Source organism: Centrocercus urophasianus, unplaced genomic scaffold (genome assembly GCF_019232065.1).
Source record: "Centrocercus urophasianus isolate 14NV4802_14NV808 unplaced genomic scaffold, USGS_Curo_1.0 seq_52, whole genome shotgun sequence".
NCBI lineage: Eukaryota > Metazoa > Chordata > Aves > Galliformes > Phasianidae > Centrocercus > Centrocercus urophasianus.
This window is the reverse complement of record NW_024885111.1, coordinates 400,444-421,063: the sequence shown is the minus strand read 5'-3', so window position 1 is coordinate 421,063 and position 20,620 is coordinate 400,444. Positions and strand designations below refer to the sequence as shown.

Sequence of the window (20,620 nt, the reverse complement as noted above, 5' to 3'; positions counted from 1 at the left end):
ATCCGGTACCAAATACACGGGGACCAGGTGTTGTTTTTTCAATGCTCTGTGCTCATTGCAAGAAAATCCACCCCATAAACATTGAACAATAGAGGGAAGGCAGAAGGGTCCGGGGAGGGATGGTGGTAAGCGAGGCAATGCTGTATCTTTAATTTTCTTTTCTGAAGGAAGAAAGTCTGCATAGCAATGACAGGAGCACTTGTTCATGCCTTTAATGTGTGATCTGTTTTCTCCAGTGGAGGGCACTCAGTGTATCACAAACTAGAACATTAGCACCAACAAGCTCCAAAGCATCATCACTCTCTGGAAAGCCTTCTGAATTAGACAGGAGCTGCCTCTCAGCACAGCTACAAAACACTTTAAACCTGACCAGCTAAATGGATAAAGCTATCCTGCACAGTCTTTAACTGGGGGGTTACACGGCACGGGAGGCCTGCCTGCTTCAGGAGCTGGGAGCTGGAGATGGATTGCTGTGTCTGGGAATGGCAAAAGGCAGCAGAATGAGAGATGCTAGGTACCGGCAAAGCTTTTTTTTTCTTTTCTTTTTTTTTTTCTTCTCGTTTCTCCCAGAGAAGTTGCTTTACCTTCGCGGTGTGCTGTAGCTTTTCCTTGCAGATTGCCACTTAATGCTGATGGTTCTCTGATGACTTACACAATGGCTCTCAGAGCTTAGAGTCCCTCCCTACCCCCCCCGCCCCCCCCACCTCTTACAGACTCCCCCCCATCCCTCGTCCTGTCTTCCCCACCCCCAGCCCCTTCCCTCTCCCTTTCCTTCCTCATCCCCAAAATTCTTGCTTGTCCTCTCTAGGGAACTTTGTGTGGGGCTCTGGCATGCACGCTGGATGGCGGTGATGCGAGCGGCAGCCGTGCTGTGACATGAAGATTTTTATGGTTTAAGGAAAAGAGCAGTTTTAAAAAGAAGAGAGAGGCAAAGGGGAAAAAGGCAAAAAGGGGAAGAGAGAGCGAAGAAAACAGCTGGCGAGAGGAAGAGGAGGACGTTTGTTGGTGACAAAAGGATGGGTAAGTGAACTTTTCTTGCTTGTTTGTCAGCACAGCTGCAGCTGTGTGGCATATTTTTTGTTCAGTTGGATTATTAGCTGTTCGGGAGGGGAAAACAGCCTAACCAGCAGCGCATTCCTGTGCCAGGTGACTCATTGTACTTATTGCTATTGTATTTTTAGATCATGCATTCACCCCCCCACACCCTCCCACCAAACGCACACACCTTTCCTCCTGCAGTGGTTTCATATGTAATTAATGTGTGCATGCATGCATGGGGTGAAGGGCTGTATGTTCCTGCCTGTCCAACCACCCACACACCTGCACACATGATGCACAGAGGTACATGCATGCATGAGGCAGCCCGCACCACATCTCTTCTGGGTTTCTATTCCTATTCCATGAGCCTGTAGTGGCATTATTCGGGCTGTCAGAACGGACTGTTAACACTTTGTGGTTAGGAGGGAAGCCAAAGGGAAGGGGTTGATTTGGTTCTATAGGTGGTTCTGAAAAGATGCGCCCTAATACTGCTGCTAGTTTTCCAGCAGTCATTTGCCAGTCTTATTTTTTCAAGTGTGACAGGTTTATTTCCCTCCCTCCTACCCGCGGCCCCGGGGCCCTGCCAGAACCACCCCCCCCAACCCCCAAGTCTGTAACAGCAAGAACATATTTCTAGCTGGCTGCTGCTGACACATAGGCAGTAGCAAAAAAATGAGAATTTAAATTAAAAATCTAACCTTAAAGTGAAAAGCAGAGATGCATAGTCAGGGGCGTGTTAGACGAGGAATTATTTTGTAGATTGCCCCCTTGGTTTAAAAGCAGATGAAATAACTGCAACACAAGGGTGGTTTTCTGTATATGACAAATAATGAGGTGATTATTTATCAAGGAGATACTGGCCCTTGGAATATTTCCTACTGGAAGAATGTATCTTAATTCCTAGTAAGATTGCAACTCTGGACACAGAGGCATCAGTCCTAAAATCACTGCAGGCTGAGGAGAGCGTGCGTATGTGCTGGGGACTCTGACAGCCCCCTGCAGCCCCTTCCATAATTATTCAGAGAATGTAGAAAATAGCACTGTGGCCATGCAATGATATCTGCTCTACAGGAGAATTTTGACATCTGAAACGCAGAATCTTAATATGAGCAGGGCTGGGGAAAAGAGACGGCAGCTACAGTACAGAAATTCCCCCTTAAACTTTGGGTGTATTGCTGCTCTAAAGGCAGTGTTTATATGTAAGTATTTCTGTGTATATTTTCACAGAGGATATGCAATGAATGTATACCAAAAATAGGAAGTGCTTAGGTATTCACCCCTCCATGTAGATAACTTTAAGGCAGTAAGTGTTAAGGCAGTGACTCATTTTAAATAAATGTCTCCTAACATTACCTTGTTACTCAGGTCCAATGCTAGCGTTTTATAGTAATACTTCCCAATATGATTGAACTTTGTTTCTGTGCATTTCTATGCATTTAAGGTACATGGAAATTAATGAACAAGTGAAACCTACTCTCAAATATAATTACTAAGTGTAAAAAGTAAAGCCTACAGTTTTTAGTTTTACAACAAATGGGTGCATTAAAGACGGATCAAACTTTATGATAAGTAGATTCCTCACTTTTTGGGAGAACTGAACTTGCAATTGCTTTTATCAGGGAACATATTTAGCACCATGTAAATGCCAGAAGCTTTGCCTCATTTCCTTCCCAGCACTATGGAGCATTCAGCACAGTGACTTGACAAATATGTTTATTGTTAAAATCCCAGCATCTAGCGATAAGGATATACCAGCAGCCCTGAGAGATGATGTACAGGAGAACAGCAAATAGAGAATGGGCTCTTGGTCCTTCTAAGGGCTCATAAATCACACACAAGTAATTGAATAACGAGAGTAGTGCCGGTGATGGTGCAGGTAGGAGAGATGGCAAGCAAAGACATTTATACAACCAAAAGTGCAAGCCAGGACACAAACAGGTTGTCTTCAAAACCCACTGCTTCACTAAGGCTTTATCAGAAACCCCATGGATGTTGGAAACCCATTGGTGAATTATTTGGGTAGCTTTACAATGCACTTTTTTTTTTTTTTCTTTTTAATATTGTAGGTTTCCATTTAATTAAGCAGCTGAGGGGCATGAGTGTGGTGTTAGTGCTACTTCCTGTGGTGCTGCTTGTTGTGCTTGCGGGGGCTCAGCGAGCTTGCCCCAAGAACTGCAGATGCGATGGCAAGATTGTGTACTGCGAATCTCACGCGTTCAGAGACATCCCTCAGAATATTTCTGGAGGGTCTCAAGGCTTATCGTTGCGGTACAACAGCATTCAGAAGCTTAAATCGAATCAGTTTGCGGGCCTCAATCAGCTCATATGGCTTTATCTTGACCATAATTACATCAACTCCGTGGATGAGGATGCATTTCAGGGGATCCGCAGGCTGAAGGAATTAATTCTGAGCTCCAACAAAATTACCCATCTGCACAACAAAACGTTTCACCCAGTCCCCAACCTCCGCAACCTGGACCTCTCGTACAACAAGTTGCAGGTGCTGCAGTCTGAGCAGTTCAAAGGCCTTCGTAAGCTCTTGATCTTGCATTTGCGGTCTAACTCGCTGAAATCTGTCCCAATCCGAGTTTTCCAAGACTGCCGTAACCTCGATTTTCTGGATTTGGGCTACAATCGCCTGCGGAGCTTATCCCGAAATGCTTTCGCTGGCCTTTTGAAGTTGACGGAGCTCCATTTGGAGCACAACCAGTTTTCTAAGATCAATTTCGCCCACTTCCCACGCCTCTTCAACCTTCGCTCAATTTACTTGCAGTGGAATAGGATCCGGTCTATCAGCCAAGGGTTAACGTGGACTTGGAGTTCCTTGCACAACTTGGATTTATCAGGAAATGACATTACAGGGATAGAGCCTGGGACGTTCCAGTGCCTCCCCAACCTACAAAAGTTGAACCTGGATTCCAACAAACTCACCAACATCTCTCAGGAGACCATCAATACATGGATCTCACTCATCTCCATCACTCTATCCGGAAATATGTGGGAATGTACTCGAAGCATTTGCCCTCTGTTCACTTGGCTTAAGAATTTCAAGGGAAATAAAGAAACCACTATGATATGTGCAGGCCCTAAACAAATCCAGGGTGAAAAAGTGAGCGATGCTGTGGAGACATACAATATCTGTGCCGAAATCCAGGTGGTGGTTACTGAAAGATCATATCAGGCTCCCAAAACCCCCCAGAGACCTGTCTTTATTCCTAAGCCTACCGTTTCCAAACTTGAAAGCAATCAGCCAACGTCTGTGGTGCCAAGCCCCTCCACTGACCTCCCAACACCTGCAGTGGAACCCGAATACGAGCACGTTTCCTTTCACAAAATCATTGCTGGGAGCGTGGCCCTCTTTCTTTCCGTGGCCATGATTTTGTTGGTTATCTACGTGTCATGGAAGCGCTATCCAGCCAGCATGAAGCAGCTCCAGCAGCACTCACTCATGAAGAGGCGCAGGAAAAAGGCCAGGGAGTCTGAAAGGCAAATGAACTCCCCTTTACAGGAGTATTACGTGGACTACAAGCCAACAAACTCTGAGACCATGGATGTATCTGTTAATGGATCTGGGCCCTGCACGTATACCATCTCTGGCTCCAGGGAATGTGAGGTATGAACCATGATCCTCCTAAAACCATTTCAGCTGCTGGGAAGGAGAGGTAAATGTTTGAAGCTCTTGAGGTGTCTCTAAATGCTAGAAAGATTAATGAGGTTTTTTTTTTTGCTTTGGGGTTTGCTCAGCATGCAAGGTTATCTCATTAAATTGTAGCAATCAGGGAAGTGACAGTGATTATTTTTGAACAAATCAGACTTAAAGTAGAATTAGTGTAAGATGAAGTAAACACCTATGATAAAGGTGCATTATCCCCCTCTCATCTGCACCTATTTAATTATCGGTGGTAGCATGAGGCCCATCTTTCCTGTATTGCTAGAGGCAGAGAAGTTTAAGAACCTTTCTGTTTCAAAAATAAGCATGGAGTCCTCTCTGCTCCAGACCCCATGTCACATCTTTGGGGTTTTCTGATGCGTTTAGTGATAATGCCAAAGCTTTTCTGCATTTTCAGAATGCAGAAAAGGGAGGTAAACCTGGAAACAGCAAGACTGCAGCACAGGTTTGGGTTGAGCATTTACTTGTTTGATAGATAACCAGGAACATCCATGCTTCTTCCTTAGCTTATTGTAGATTTCAGCCTTGCAAAGGCCCCAGCTTAAACATCTGCAAATATCTGAGTTTGAGAGAGGGATTTTCTCTTGGTTTTTCTATTTTAGTGAAAACTTTCAGATGCTTGGTGAAGGTTTAGCTTGAGATACAGCTCCAGTGAAGACAGTAGTTGCATGCATTTAAGGTTGCAGTATAATTTTGATTTAGTAAGTATGTGAGAAATACAAATAAGAAAAGCTGTTGATGTTTCTTTGCTCTGTTGTTAAGCTTCGGCTAGAAAATGCTGTAGTTTTTTGTTGCTGCATTGTCATTGACACTATTTAATATGTATGTAAGAAACGTTTTTACTTGTGAATATAATTGCTTATTTATTCCTGATGAGGAGGATTTCCATGGTTACATTTCGGTACTCGTTACTTAACTTTGTATGTGATTAGGAGGTCATGGTGGATTTTGGTTCCCTGGTTGTGGTTATCCTACCTGAATACACTGTCAGTGTGCCTGCTGACATTCAGTCCTATCTTTTTATGCACGTTGAATAGGCTATGGTAGATTTTGAGCAGTGAGGTAGTCTGAAAGGTGTGTTAAAGTTGAGCAGTGCTCAGCAGGCTGCGATTCTTGGATCCCCATTTTTGAAAATTGGATGTTTTGCACTTTCAGAAAATAGGGCTTCTGTATGATGTCTGGTATTTGGCACCTGAAATCACTATCTGAGTTTGGACCGCAGAACTGAGGGGAAGCAAAAATAGAGATGATTTGGGGTCTGGAGCAGCATTGCCTTCAGAAAGGGAAAAGCACCTATCGTGCCCTTGTCATTTCCACTAGCATTATGTGAATCAATGTGTGCTTTGGCTTCTTCTTTTCTGTTAGCAGTGCAAATAGAAATAAAAAGATGCTAACAAAGTTATTGTGAATTTTCACCAGCTGTCACAAGGAGCATTAATTTCACCTGAAAGGCTCTCTTGTTTTCCTGCTCAAGTTTAACACCACTAAAATGTCATTAGCTTTGGTATGGAGCTGTTTAATTTAAAGATGGTTTGGAGGACAACTGAATCCCTGTGTCATATCCAAAAGTGCACGTAATGAAACCATCGTAAGGAAATTTGGATCGTAATTATAATGCACAAAAGATAAGGGGACACCTGCTGCTGTTTGGGAGGCTGAAATCCAAATAATTTGGATTATGGGAGATAAATAAATAGGTAGAAAGACCTACCAGGTCTGGTAACCGAAGGTCAGTATGGCATAATTTCTTCCTGCTGCTGCTGAGTGTTAGGCACAGCTTTAAACACAAGGGGACCCCAGCTCACCTGGTTTCCAGGTGCTGTTGCAGTGCCATAGCAGTTTGATTCAGCTGCTGCTCAGGTTAAGTTACGCTGGCTCACAAGTTTGCAGAAGTCAGGCTATTTATCCCATTATCTTTGGGATTCCTCGTTGTGGTATAAATCCAGGAAGCCTGTTCTGAATGCAGTAGTGCTGGGACTGGGAGAACATATGCTCTGTATCTGCATGGTATTAATTATGCGTTGGCTATTAGCACAGAGGACTGGAGGAGACAGAAAGCAGCAGATCACTGAAGACACATGTAGCAGCCATAAGCCCCCACTGAAATACTGTCTTCAGCTTGGATTTAACATCCTTCGTCTCCATAGCTACAAGGTTCCACTTGTGAAAGGACACATATTCACTGTGCAGTACTTAGGAATGGTAAGAAAAAAATCCCTGTAGTATCTTCAGCAATGGAAAGGCTTAATGTTGCGGTGAAGGGAGGAAGAAAATGGAATATTTTGTTATCAATTTTTAATTTACCCAGATGCACCAGCTTGTGGGAAAACTATTACTAAAACTATTGCTTTGGACTTTGGACAAGTGAGACAGCTCAGGCTCATCCTCCCACGAGTCTGACTTGCTAATTCATTGGGCTCAGGCAAAGGTTTCCCCCAAAACAGGAACATGTAGAGGGAGAAGAGTACCTGGTTATCAAAATGAAAGCAGAGCAGTTGTCAGCATCAATTACTTAAGGTTCTATCGATTTTACTTCATTAATATTTTTCATATCAATATCTGCTCTCACACGCCAACCCCTACACACCTTGAAGCACCGTGGATGTCTAAAACCTGCATATCTTTCTGCGAAGGGTTAATGGGTTAATTAGTTATGGGTTAATTCTGTGTTAACCTAGAAAAGAATATGCCTGAGTGTATTCCTCTGTTGGAAGCAGGTGATAATGGATGTTCCTGTGTGCAGCCTAGGGCTGTGCTGGACACAGCCATTACTGTCACAGCTCTGAATTTCTTTTTCAAGTATCCAGCTCTTCTCATATGTTGCCACCATCTTTCCATGGCAGAACTGGCTTTGGAGTAGCATGTTTAGGCATTCACACAGGTTCATTTCTTAACAGCAGCTGCACGTGTGAGTAAGTGGTGATGGTGGTTGTTCTGAGTTCAGCAAGATGCCTCGGCTGCACCAAAGCAACATGAGTGTGCGGGAGCTGCCCGTGTTGGGTCATTATCTGCAAGCAGTGGGTGCCAGGGGCAATTTGCAAGGCTGCTTTTAACTCTGTGCTTTATGAATTATTTCTTGTACTACAGAGGCACAGCCAAAGTCAGGCTTGCTGTAAATGGGAGCAACTCTCTTGGCATCAGTGGGATTATAATCACTGACACCTGGCCCATGGTATTCTATTTAGTCTATTGGCAAAGCTTTCTAAAATAACTGGATGCTTATGATTTTGGCTCTCACCATCCAGTTAGCAGACTGCTGCTATCACATTTTGGTATTTGCTTTGTGCTTGTGCTTCTTATTCCCTCTCTCTGTCATGTTTATTTGTACATTTGCTGAAGATCATGGAGCATAAAAAGCAATTTTATAAACCAAGCTAGAATGATGTGTTTCATACATAGCACACAGAATATCCACATACAGCACACTATGTGGGGAGAAGGAACATCACTCCATAAATGTTTCCTCCTTTCTGCTAGGTTTTTCTGTTTCTCAGGCTGGCTGTTACTGAACAATCAACTACCAACCAACCAACCAAGTGAACATCTTTTCCATGTTAGCTGAGTACAGTTGATGTGAAACCCTTTGAGAGGCAATTGACACAGACTCTGCAGTGTTGCTCTTTACACTTTCATGTCTCCATGTCTAACCATACCCCAGAGTTTGACAAACAAGCCCACCTGTTCACATACAAGAATGTCTCTGCTGTGATGCTTCTATGTTTTTCATTGGAGTGAAAACCAGGGCAGTTGTCACTTGCATTCATACTTGCTAAATCAGTTGCGCAAAACTGTGTTTGCTTTGAATTCTGCTTGCTCCCCTCTTGCCAGTGGGAAGAAATAGATTGGTAGAGAAATATAACATATGCAAACATATTGGGCTACTGTTGACCTCTTCATTTTGAGCCTAATTTAAAAGGAAAAGCTGACATGCCACTGTTGATTATCATATATTTATTAAACATCATACTGTGTTGTTTGCAGGAAGATGCAAAAAGGAAAAAAAAAAAAAAGAAAAGAAAAAAAGAAGTCTTCTCTTTCCAGATGCTTGTTAGCCCAAGATTCCAGCTCTGGAAAGGTGGTTCTGTAACTCATTTTGGAAAGGATGTCTAGGATCTAAGCAAGATCTTATGGGACATGGTAGCCTCAGGGGAGAGAAGTCACTCAGTAGTTTGGCAGAGTGGTGGGTTTTGTTTGTCTTTTGTGTGTGCTTTTTTAAGAACAGTGACAATATTCCCTTTGGTCTTATATTCACATAAAGAAAATTTAGCAAGGACCTGACAGCAGAGGCTTAAGTTTTTACGTGATCTGGTGTAATGTAAAAGGAAGGTGATTTTCCAGATAGTGCAATGCAAAGAGAAGAACATGGCAAGTGGGAAGCAGTGATTGTTGGTTCCAAAGCCTACTGCCCTCATTTTAGGAGCTAAGGAGGAGGAGTCCTTAGTCCTCCTAGGAGGAAGTTCCAGTCGTTTTTTTTTTTTCTAATGACTGCATTTAGGAAAGCTGTAGGATGGCCCATGTTAATTGAGCTCTCTCGTATCCTTTGGTGCTTTGGCTCTTCCTCCACCTCTCTGTGATTATCAGTGGACCTTAAGTTCCTGCTTGAAATGCAATGAAACTTTGTCCCAAGCTCTGTTGTAGAAATTAGGCAAAGACTGAAGTAATAGTGGATTTCCGCCCTGCAGTGTCTCTGAAATATGTCAGAAGTGGGTCAGAGGAGAAACCTCTTAGGCACAGGGCCAGTGAGAGGTTTGAGCAGGAGGTAAATTCTGGAAATATCTTCAGGATTAGGTCCAAAGGTAGAAATGTGTGTTTGTTAACATTAGTCTGTGTTAACTCCCGCAGCCTTCCACATACTGCTCTTATTTGTGGTTGCAAGCATAGTGTCAGTATGCTGGAGGTTGTGCTACAGAAGCACTAAGTAATGTAGTCATAACTGCATAGGGGCAAATTTTCGAGGGCTCAGCACTTGCAAAGCGTGAGACTTCCCAAACATATTACCAAAATGCCTGCCTGTGTTTCCGGGAGAGCTCAGCCAGCTGCACATCAGCAGCAATTGAGATGCTGGTCGTGAATTTGAAAAGGGAGCTGCAGGAGGTTGCTGAGCATTTCTGAAAGTCTTACTCAATCCTTATTCAGGTGTCTGGTTGGGAATTTAGCTGATCTGAGATCTGCTCTTACAATGTGTGTTCTGCCGAGAGCTCGCTCTGAGATAAAGCAAGAAATTAGTTGCAGAGGAAGAAGCTGAGCCCATATTTCCCAATTTTCACTTAGGCTTGGAACTTTCCTGTGTTCCAGCATTGCATTTGTTCTACTATATCTCATCCAGGCTGACAGCTATTTGACAGAGCTCTGAAATTGCACCGAGGATGCGCGCTCTTCATACAGACATATCCAACAGAATGGCATCCTCCCCACCCCCCATCACCTCTTCTTCTTCCCTTTATTTTGCCATATGCTGAAAACCAGTTTGTGTTATGCACGGTGAGGAGTGACAGAACTGCACTGTAAAAGCTTTGTACAAGAGAAAAAAATAATTGTATTTCTTTTATAATCATTGCTCAGGCTTTGTGAAGGATTCCTGCGTGGCTGGAATTGTGACAGATGCAATTTACCCTCTCCATCTCTCCTTTTTTCTCACCCCTTCTTCTGCTTCTGCTTGAGCTCTGTGATGTGCTGCCAGTATTTTAAGGAGGGGGAAAAAAATCAATTTTAGTCCATTATGTAGCTCATGCCAGGAGGGAGAATGCTAGCAGAGACAGGGAGAAATCTGTCGAACCCATTCAGTTGTTTCTTCTTTTAAATACACACGAACACACACAAAAATCTCACTTGAAAGGAAGCGAACAGCCTTGTTAGTAAGTATCCTGCTGCTGGAAATGTTCCTTGAGCTCCCCTCTGGAGAAACAGTGCTGACTTGGTTCTTGACATTGAGACCTTACTTATGCCATCCAACACAGAGCCACTGGAGCAAGGCTGGGTGCTGGATGAGAGCTGTGCACTTGGCTCTGCTTCTTGTTTCTAGATGCATCCATGTTTGGAGGCATTCTGATGCTGCTAGAAGCAACCCATTGTGTTACTGCCGCTAAGGTAGATCCACAGGTTATTTTCAGGAGATTGCCTGTGTTGCTAGCAAGACCTGCTTGGCAGAGAGAAGTGGACAGGTCTCTGTCATGTTCTCCTTGTTGTAAATATTTTGATGTGTAAAATTCCTTTGTGATTGTGTTCTGGTATTTGGCCACTGCAAGCCAAGTATATGGGACTGAACGCAGATGGGCTGCAGCTGTAAACATTTTTGACACTAATCAGATTTTATCACATCTGCCTGTTGTGGAGCCAAATAAGCTTGGATTGCTTGTACATCTCTGTCTTACATCTGTCTCACATAAAAAAGATGACTGAGTCAATTCCTAGCAATCTCCTGGGGGTTGTACATACTTTGTAGGAGCTAGGAGATGCTGTTGTTGGAGACGCTGGTGTCCCTGGAGACACTCAGGGTCAGACTGGACCTGGCACTGGGCAGCTTGATAGAGCTGTAGGTGTTCCTGTTTGCTGAAGAAGAGCTGGACCAGATGGCCTTTAAGGGTCCCTTCCAACTCAAAAAATGCTATGATTCTATCACACTGTGTATGGAATGGTGCAGGAGGGTGTGACTGAGAATACTGGCTTCTTGGCCTGATGAATCTGTTTTCTCATTGTCTTTGTAAGCCATGTAAGGGTGCAGGAGAAACAGAAGGTTCTTGCCTGTAGATGTAGCAGCCATCCAGCTGCCATGGAAGTCTTTCTACCTGCAGGAGCAGGAAAGGCCATAAAGGGCAGGAAATGCTGATCATCTGAGATCTCTCACTCCCATGGTATATTAATACAGCAAAATTCATATCCGTGTTTCATAGTTCAAGCATTTTACTTCAAATTTATTATTTTTGACGTTTGTTAGATACATTTAAATGCTGTTGGTGAGGACACAAGAAGTTCATGAATGTAAGCAAGCCACAAAGGCTTTCTTGGAAAGCTCCATGTCAGTGGGCACCATCCTATGGAAAATCATAGGACCTTGTGAGGGAGGGTGTGAACTTTTTTTTTTTTTATCCCTATGGCAAAAAAGAGAGGTGTTGTTGTTATTGTTTGTTTGTTTTTTGCATAGTATCTTTCATTTGTAGATCTCAAAACTCATTGGATAAGTAACATCATTCTAATTTTTAGTTACTGCATCACCCAGATTGCAATCTTATGCAACAGCTCTTTGCTGCTACAGTTCCATTCTTTTTCCCCTTTCCCTGTCACTGCTATTGTCTGATTTCCTCTGAAATACAGAAAAAAAAATAGAAGCAAAAATAGTCTTTCTGCTATTAGCCTATGGGGAAAAGTAGCATGATCGGTTTGTTGATGATCAGAGGTGGAATTTTGCTGTTGTGCTCTTGTACAGCTATGTGCTCTGTGTAGACCTAAATAGGGAAAGACTGACTTTAATAAACGAGTCTTGATTTTGATACTGAAATTTCTGAATTATTTTGTCATGTAACAGTATTTGCTATTTTGTGTCTGCAGCTGCACTGCAAAAGTGTTACATCAGGAGAAAAATTATGTTTTTTTAAAACTCAGTGCCTGCTAAATCTATTGTGGGAATGTGGCATGTCCTTCATTGCAACAGGCAGAAATTATGTTGTGTGCAAAGATCTTTTGGTACATTCAGCATTGGGTCTGTGTGCAGTGCTTCCTGTTGCATACAGATACAAATACACGTTGCAGTAGAAGAAATATTTATCTCTGATTCTTAAAGGACAATGAAAGAACCAGCTTTAAAGCAGAAGGTTCGTTATTGTTGTTCTTTGCAAACAAATACATTGGCATATTTCCTTTCTCATGTGGAAGAAGTAGGCTTTTCCTGTATGTTACTCGTATTTTAATCCAATTTAGAAGCAATCAATAACAGAAGGTGAAGGAAAGTAAACTCACTGTAAGGGTATTATTACTACTACAGATATTTGAGTTTGAGCAGCAGCTGCGACAACTCCCAAGTTCAATCACTGTATGGAAATATTGAAGGAAGTAGTCCTCACTGGGAAGAATTGGACCCAGTGTGTAATCCATAGAGGTTTGGCACAGAAAGAGGCAACAGAGGCACAAGGAGCAATTTATTTTCCAATGAGTTCATAGCATTATGGAATGGTTTGGCTTAGAGGGGACCTTAAAGATTGTCCAGTTCCATCCCCTGCCATGAGCTGTTTGTTCCCCACCAGCTCAGGCTGCCCAGGGCCCCATCCATGACCTTGGGCACCTCCAGGGATGGGGCATGAACAGCTCTGGGTGCCCCATCACCCACTGAGGACTGAAATCCAGGTTGTAAGAAACCTCTGGCTGTATCCTGTTTATTGAATGACTCCAAATGCCAGTCTTGTGTGGGGAAAAGCTGTCCTGTGATTGCACTGTGCCAAGAATAAAGCCCCCTCCTGTGCATTGGGCCAGTGGAGGACCCATTTATCTCTGAGAACAATCTCCCTATGAAGAGGTCAGGCTCACTCTTGGTGACTTGCACTTTCATGCATCCTAGCTCCGCTTTTTGTCAAACTTTTCTAATGCATACTGTAGCTTTGATGAATAGACTCAAGTTGTGTGTTTTTGCTCATTTTCAAACTCCGTTCTCATTAAAAACCAGCTTCTTCTTCTGCATGATGGCCTTTGAAACCCCAGATGATTCTTCACTGCTCTCATCTTTCACTAACACATCCATTTGGATTATCTTTCTGCTGTGATGGATGCTTTAAGGGGAACCAACAAGGCCATCAAATTCTTGCCCTGGTTCAACTAGCATTTGTTAATGTTCTAAATCATCTTGGGCCTGAAATGTGCTACTTCTTAAATTTAGAACGATGTGATTGCCTGAAGCTTCTCCGTGTGTTAATTAAATTATCGTAATTGTGGTTTCTTGAGACTGACAGGTTATAAATAGCTTTTCTTCCCCCCTAACCCCCCGCAGTAATTCGGTATGAATGACAGGCAAAACCCACTGTTGTTCAGATTGTACCACTGACACTGTCTTTCCCATTCAGACTCCATTTCTCTACTATTACTGGATTGTCCCAAAATAATCGGCAGTGTCATTCTTAAAGGCTAGTTAATTACCATGTACTTTTCACATTATAAGATTTTTCTGGGTCATCATTATCGATTTAATTTAACAGAATGAGTATTGAGGAAGACTGACGGTCAGGACAGATGTTCAGTGTCTATGTGTAGACTCAAGCATATGTATGTAAAGAGAAGTCCTAAGACTGGCATATTTTAGTTCTATTTCCATGTATAATGTCTCAGAGTTTTTGTGGAAATAGAAGTCTCCATGTTTTTAACATTCAGTTTTCTTCTATTGCTCCCGTGGGGTAGGTCTTTACCTGAGAAGGTGCTGTGCTAGATAAATGGCAGAAGACAGAACAATGCAGTAAGATCACCAGTTATTTGGTAACAAATTCATCTTACAGTCCTTTTCATACTTACTAGAAAAAAGAAAGAAAAGCTGCAAATACTGTAATTGACTAGGAATTTGTGCAAAACTATCTAGTTGGCTTTTGATCTTCCTCTGCTTGAGAGCAGCTCTCTCCCTACGCGCAAGAATGAGGTAGAAGCATGTAAGTGGGAACATCCTGAAGTCTGCATAATGCATAACCCCCATTATGCAATTATGCATTGCTCCTGTTTAATGCAGCTCTGTGCGCTGAAATTTTCTGTTTATAGCTCTAATTCATGGAAGAACCTCAGGCTAGATCTTTGTCTACCACTCTGGATCCTTCCTGCACTTCCAATCAGACAAATAAACCTTACCGCTTCATTACTGTTGAGTGTAGACATGTGTTATGCTGGCTGACATGATTCAGAGCTAAATGAGATTCACGAATATACAAGGGACAGCTTCCATGCTCAGCCTTGCCTTGCAAGACTGGATGGTATCTATGCTCACGGATTTGGCATTGGAAGACCGACCAACCAGGCAGGGCTGGATGCCACAAGAACTGGGGACTGTTCTAAACTCTGCCCTTCATTTATAGCATGAGCATTGCAAACTGTCAGACTGTCAAAAGAAAAAAAAAAATCAAGCAAGGTCACAATGGCTTTCATTACAATTTGAGCAACTAAATCAGTCTGTAAATCTTTGAAAATTTCTCCCATCCTCTTGCAGGCTTTCCGCTCCCATCTACTTACACGGGGGTCAGCTGGAGAGGATTGCCTTTCACTCTCTCCGTGCAAGATGCTAATAACAGGGCTGGGGCTTGAGTTACTGCTTTAGCAGGGAAGAAAAATAAAGTATTGTCGGAGCCTTGAGGGACTCCCACTGAGTCTGTTTTGTCCCTGCTACAAAAGCCTGTCTGAAGTGGTCTGCTTTGTGTTGGTGTGGTATTAGCACATGCCTATTTAGTTCTTTTAAAATGCCTATACTATATTCAGATGCAATGGAGATTTACTTCTAGGTACTCAGGTTCTCCCTGGTCCCTTTTAGTTTTCTGCAGTGCAGTGCAATTGCATGATTTTAATGTAAATTTCTGATCCATTTCTTTTCCCTTTCTAAATCATAGGTTAGGCTTCTGGCTTCAAAAGCCACATCAGTGTCATGCGCAAAGTGGCACAGGGGAATGAAGGCAGTTTGTATGGTTTTGCATACGGGGAAGCAACCTACTGGCAATTTGGAGTTGTTTGAAATTTTTATTTAAAAACAAGGTCAATGGGTGTTCTCTTTGCCTCCTTTTATTTGTTGAATATGTTGAATATGTTAATAGTCCCAGTGTGCAAAAAGCTTTATCAATCTGAGACATTGATTGCACTTTTTCTATTGATGATTAGCTCCCAAACATTTATTATATTAGCTTTCAAAAACATGGGTCAGGCTTCTTTGTTTTTTATGCATCAAGCAGGGACTAAATGTTGGCTCCATGAGTTTTCCACATAGGTTGTAAGTGAAAGATATTACTAGCATATTGTATACGCTGCCTCTCATGTCTAATGAAGATTGGATTGGGGTTGTTCTACACTGATAGATTTTTAAAAATTAGGGTTAAAGAGATTCTGGGCCACCTGCTTTGCCTTCTTCAAGGGCCAAAATAATCGTATATGAAATTACACTGCTTATAAAACCCAGTAGCTTGTTTTGACTAAAAAGTGCCTCAACCAAAGTCACTTGAAGACTTAAGGAAGGCTCTGCTTCTTGGGTACTTTGTTCCAAAGGTTAATAACCTTCACAGTGAAAAATAGCTGCTCAGCTGTTAAAATCGCTCTTTTCTCCGCAAAGAGATTAAACTCATCTGAGAGGAAGAAGTATCTGATATTTAAAATGTCACTCAGGATAGCTGAATACAATATCCAGCTCACCAAGGAGAGGTTACAAAAAAGAAAAAAAAAATAACACAAAAAGTCAAATGAAAATTCCTTATTCTATTCCCTTGACCCTGTTCTTGACCATTTCTCCAGTCACTCACCTCCAGTTCCTGATCATTGAGTGCACACCCAGATCAGAGAGCCAGAGACCCACTGATGTATGTGGCAAGGCCCCTATTTATGAAGTAATACCATCTTCAAGTTAGCGGCATGTAAAATGAAATACATCACTAGAGTAGTGTAATAAATTTGCATTCACTTAGAAGTCATCAAAGTTTCCTCTGAAGAGCTGTTGACCATATACAGCAACCCAACATCCCATTAGGATTTTTTTTATATGCTCTAACTCTGATGTTAGCATTTCTTTAAAAGTGTTTTATGCATTTAGCTCAACTCATGATGGGCTAATAATGAAACAACTAGCTTAGGTCTTTTTTTGCAGAAGTTTTAACAAAAGTGGACTTCATAAATCTTGAAGGGACAACATGAGTGTTTGAATGGACTCTGGAAATTGCGTTAGCTTTGCAGATGGAATGAAGCACATTCACCTTCTCTTGGGGCAAGCTATTCCTAGACCAAGCAACTTGCAGAAACAAAGTTCTTTTCTTACTTTATAGTAAGATTTGGAGTTGAACTTAATGATCCTTACTGAGTCCCTTCAAACCTGGGATATTTTGTGATTCTGTGATTTGTAAACAAAGCTCAGTCATTTTCTTTTTCTTCCAAAGAATGAGTGTTGCTTGCCTTGACTACATGGCATATTACTGTTCTTTTTTGATAAACTGCTACAGTGGGGATGTGATTACTGATAACTTGTTCAGTTATCTGCACCCATAAGAGGTCAAGCTACATGTCATACTGGAAAAACTATAGTCAAATATTCTGTAAATAAAGGGTTGTGCCAAGAGGGCCAAGAAAAAAAACGAAGGCATTTGTCAATGAATCCAAGTCTGTCTTGTTCTGCACAAGTAACAAATGTTCCGCTTATAGGTAATTAATTAAAAATCATTAATGGGTCTAGGAGTCCAAAAATTCTTTATTATGAGTTTAATTGCAGGAGCCTTCATTCTCCCACCATTAATTTGGCATGAAGATAGATTCACAGTTGATGTTGAAACATGGTAATTCACATTGCGTTCAGCTTTCCAGGCCTTCTGCAGCAGAGGGTGACTGCAGTGCCACATGCAAACAAACCCTGGTTAGGCCTTCCTGTAGTGCTGCTTCTGAACTGATACAGAGGCCAGACCTTTGTCCTTGCCTCCATTCATCACACTGTGCTCTCCTCAGAGCACCTGCCTTTCCACCTTCTACTGAACTCTCAGAATTCCCCAAGTTATATCTTAAGTATGGCGAGATACTTCTGTGTTATTTTTCTGGACCTAACAGCCAGCTTCCTTGGGCATCATTTAAGCTTTTTATACTGTTTACAGTTGCTAAAATCTTCATATGGTTTCCAGATATTATATATATTTTTTAACGGTTCCTCTACTTCCGTGGACCTACGGGTGAAGAATTTGCATGATGCATCATCTATTTGCATCTGTCTCCTTGGGACTATATGCTTCTGAGTGGATTTGTTATACTTAGTGACTTAAATTTTAAGCTCTTCCTTTGTTGTTTCTTGAGTGCAGCTTCCACAATATTCCTGACAGGACCACAATGCCTACATGAAAAAAAAAAAGTTCAGTTTGCCATCTTTTAGATGTTTCGTTTATATAACCTCACTTAGACTTAAACCTGCCAAACTTGAAGGTATGGTTTTGTAGAAAAAAGACCAACTAACTGCCATATCTCTCACCCAGGAATTGCCACTTATTTTTTTCATTACTTACCTCTCGAGTTTTATTGTGACTGGATGTTTCCTGTGGATGGGAAATACCTTTTTTCACTCTGAAAATATCAGCGATGTCAGAATTTGCTTCATGGCCAAGGTTCTAATTTCTGAGGTACCTTACGCATACAGAACGCTGCTACAAAATAAACCCTCACCTGAAAAGAATTACAGTGCATGTTTTAGTTGGAGATAGAACAGCAGGCTAGATGATCACTGGGCAAAAATATCAGGACTTGAAAGGGAAAATTGTTGTTCCTTTTGAAAATGTGTCAGGTAAACAAATGGAGATGATTTCCCTTCATCCACAGCAGTGCTGACTCTCTTGCTTCAATGGGGGCATTTTGGAAAATCCTACCTGTTCAAAAAGAAAAAGCTTGTGAATCATGTAACTGTTTAGTGTCCAGTGTTTTAAATCACAGAAATGATACAAGAGCCCGTGTGGGATAGACCTCAGAAGTCATCTGTTCCTCCTTTCGTGGTCAATACGAGTCAAAACATTCAGCATACAGCTGAATTTAGCTCAAAGGAAATGGGTTTTTCTCTCATTTATTTGTGTGTATATATGGATATGTATGTATGTATATAATAATATGTTAATTTATAATCTAGAATTGCACTGTTTTGTTTAATGGCTTTATTTTACTATAACTTGCAAGTGGACATCTTCATGTGTGTACATTTGTTTGCTGTTACTGATTTTCAGCTCACGTTTATCCTTCTCTTCAGATCTTCCCAGGCCCCTTTCAATTTTTATTTTCTTTATCTTTTCTCTCTTTATCCCCTCCTGTTTTTCCTTTTTTTTTTTTTCTTTTTCTTTTTTTCTCCTTTCTCTTTTCTTCATTTTTGCTTTCTCGTTTCTTCTCCTTTCCTTTTTTTCCTTTTTTTTTTTTTTTTCCTTTTGTTTTTCTTTCTTCCTTTTTTCCTCTTTTCTTTTTCCTTTTTCCTTTCCTTGTTTTTAGTGACGACTGCACACAGGTTTCTTCTCCCACTCTACGGAGCAAGCAGCATGTCAGTCTCTGCCTTCAAGTGAATGTTTCCCTGTGCCCTCTGCCATATCCTTCCCTGGCAGAAGAGCCCAGCTGTAGCTTTACTAGCAGCCAGCACTTAAGGAGGAGAGAAGAGGAAGATGGATGGTAGAAGCAAGCTAAGTCACACAGCCTGGTCTGCTATGGGAAAGGAAACACCTTTCTTGGGCAGAAAAGCACTTCTGGGCTGTGATTAGAAAAGGCATGGACGCAACCTTTGAAAGCATTGCTGATAAATCTCAACTGTAGTTGAGTAGCTGTAGTTAAAGGGGGGTGTCAACAGTGGGAGATATTTTATGCTATACCTATCAGAAGTGCCTGTGTGCAGCTTAACAACAAGCAAGAGTTGACATAGACCTTTAATATTTGGCTATTCTGAATTAACTCAGTATCAGGAATTAACAAAGGCCATTCTTTAAGGCAAACAGTTCATCAGAGTGACAGATTCAGAGCTGAGGTTTATTTTGTGCACAGAGTACCTCCTTGAGAATGGAGTTACCCCAGTACCTTCACAAATATTTTCTGGCCTTCAGCTGTTGCTCCAGCCATCAACTGCTCGGTGATGGGCACAGCAGATCTTCCTTCATGGATGGATGGAAAAAGCAAAACCCAAAGTGATGTTCACTGAAATTTTTTACAATGCTGCAGGAAGCAGTGAATAGAGTGCTGTTGGGTTACAGGCACAGCTATATTACCTCGTAACTCAAGGAATAATGTTGTCTGGGGATGCTGGCAGTGCTGAGATGTAGCATGAATCATCAGAGAAGGCATCGTAGGGAAGTAAGGAGGTAACACTGGTGTTTCATGACGATGGCTGTGTTGACCCCAGGGCAGGGCATGGGTCTGTGGGTCATAGCATTATGAATGAGAGCAGACCCACAGACACAAACTGAAAGCATAGGGAGGAGTGTAGTAAGGAGAGGACAGGAGAAGCTTCCTCCAGCCTGCAGAGACTCAGTGGTGATGTTGGACACTTAGTAAAATACTTCTGGCTCTGTTCAAGTAGAGATCTTCTTTTTTGTCTTTTCCTCATTCTACTGGTTACATTTTCAGCAGCACCATTCTGTAGAAGCTTCATGATGGATGTTGACTATAGCACTAAAAAATAATACACAGTTCTTAATATCATTTCATATATATCTCTTCATACCTTGCTGTGATAGCAATTCATGACTTGGATGCAGTCTTTTGTGACTTATGTCTAATGGTCTATCTGGAAATATATATTTTTTCTATTAGCTTCTAGGCAAACATTTTCCAAACCTGGCTGTGCTGCAGGAAGGTCATGGATTCTATCCTGTGGATATGCAGAGCATGCTGTTTGCATACAGGTGTATGTGGGAGTGTGACATATGCAGATGCATCAAATATCTGGGCCAGTTCAGAGCACAATATCACTTCTCCAAATGATTTTCATCATATTAACAGCCTGTATTTCAAAAATTAATGCTCTAGTGGAGTATTGGGCTAGGAAACAATTTTAGTGTTGTTTTTGAGAATCTTTCCATGTGATGTGCACAAATGTTTTATTTGTATTAGGGAACAGAATGGATAAGAGAGCTGGTTGTAAAGTGTGATGCATATAAGAAACTGATGGAGTTCATGCCTGGTTTTCCAGCCTTCACCCCATCCTTCTTGCTAGCATAGTAGCAATAATGTTTAAGTTTTATTGTGTGCTTAGTATCCAGGATGTGA

At 41.8% G+C, this 20,620-nt stretch overlaps 1 protein-coding gene across 1 annotated transcript in view; it reads left to right on the top strand.

Moving 5' to 3' along the window:
* Positions 1 to 949: 949 nt before the first annotated feature.
* LRRTM4 (leucine rich repeat transmembrane neuronal 4) overlaps positions 950 to 20,620 on the top strand; it is a 205,664-nt gene continuing 185,993 nt past the window's right edge. The window contains exons 1-2 of the mRNA XM_042835426.1: positions 950 to 1,020; positions 3,105 to 4,651. Of these exons, the coding sequence (XP_042691360.1) occupies positions 1,017 to 1,020; positions 3,105 to 4,651 (1,551 nt within the window). The 5' untranslated portion in view covers positions 950 to 1,016. The remainder of the gene's footprint in view (positions 1,021 to 3,104; positions 4,652 to 20,620) is intronic.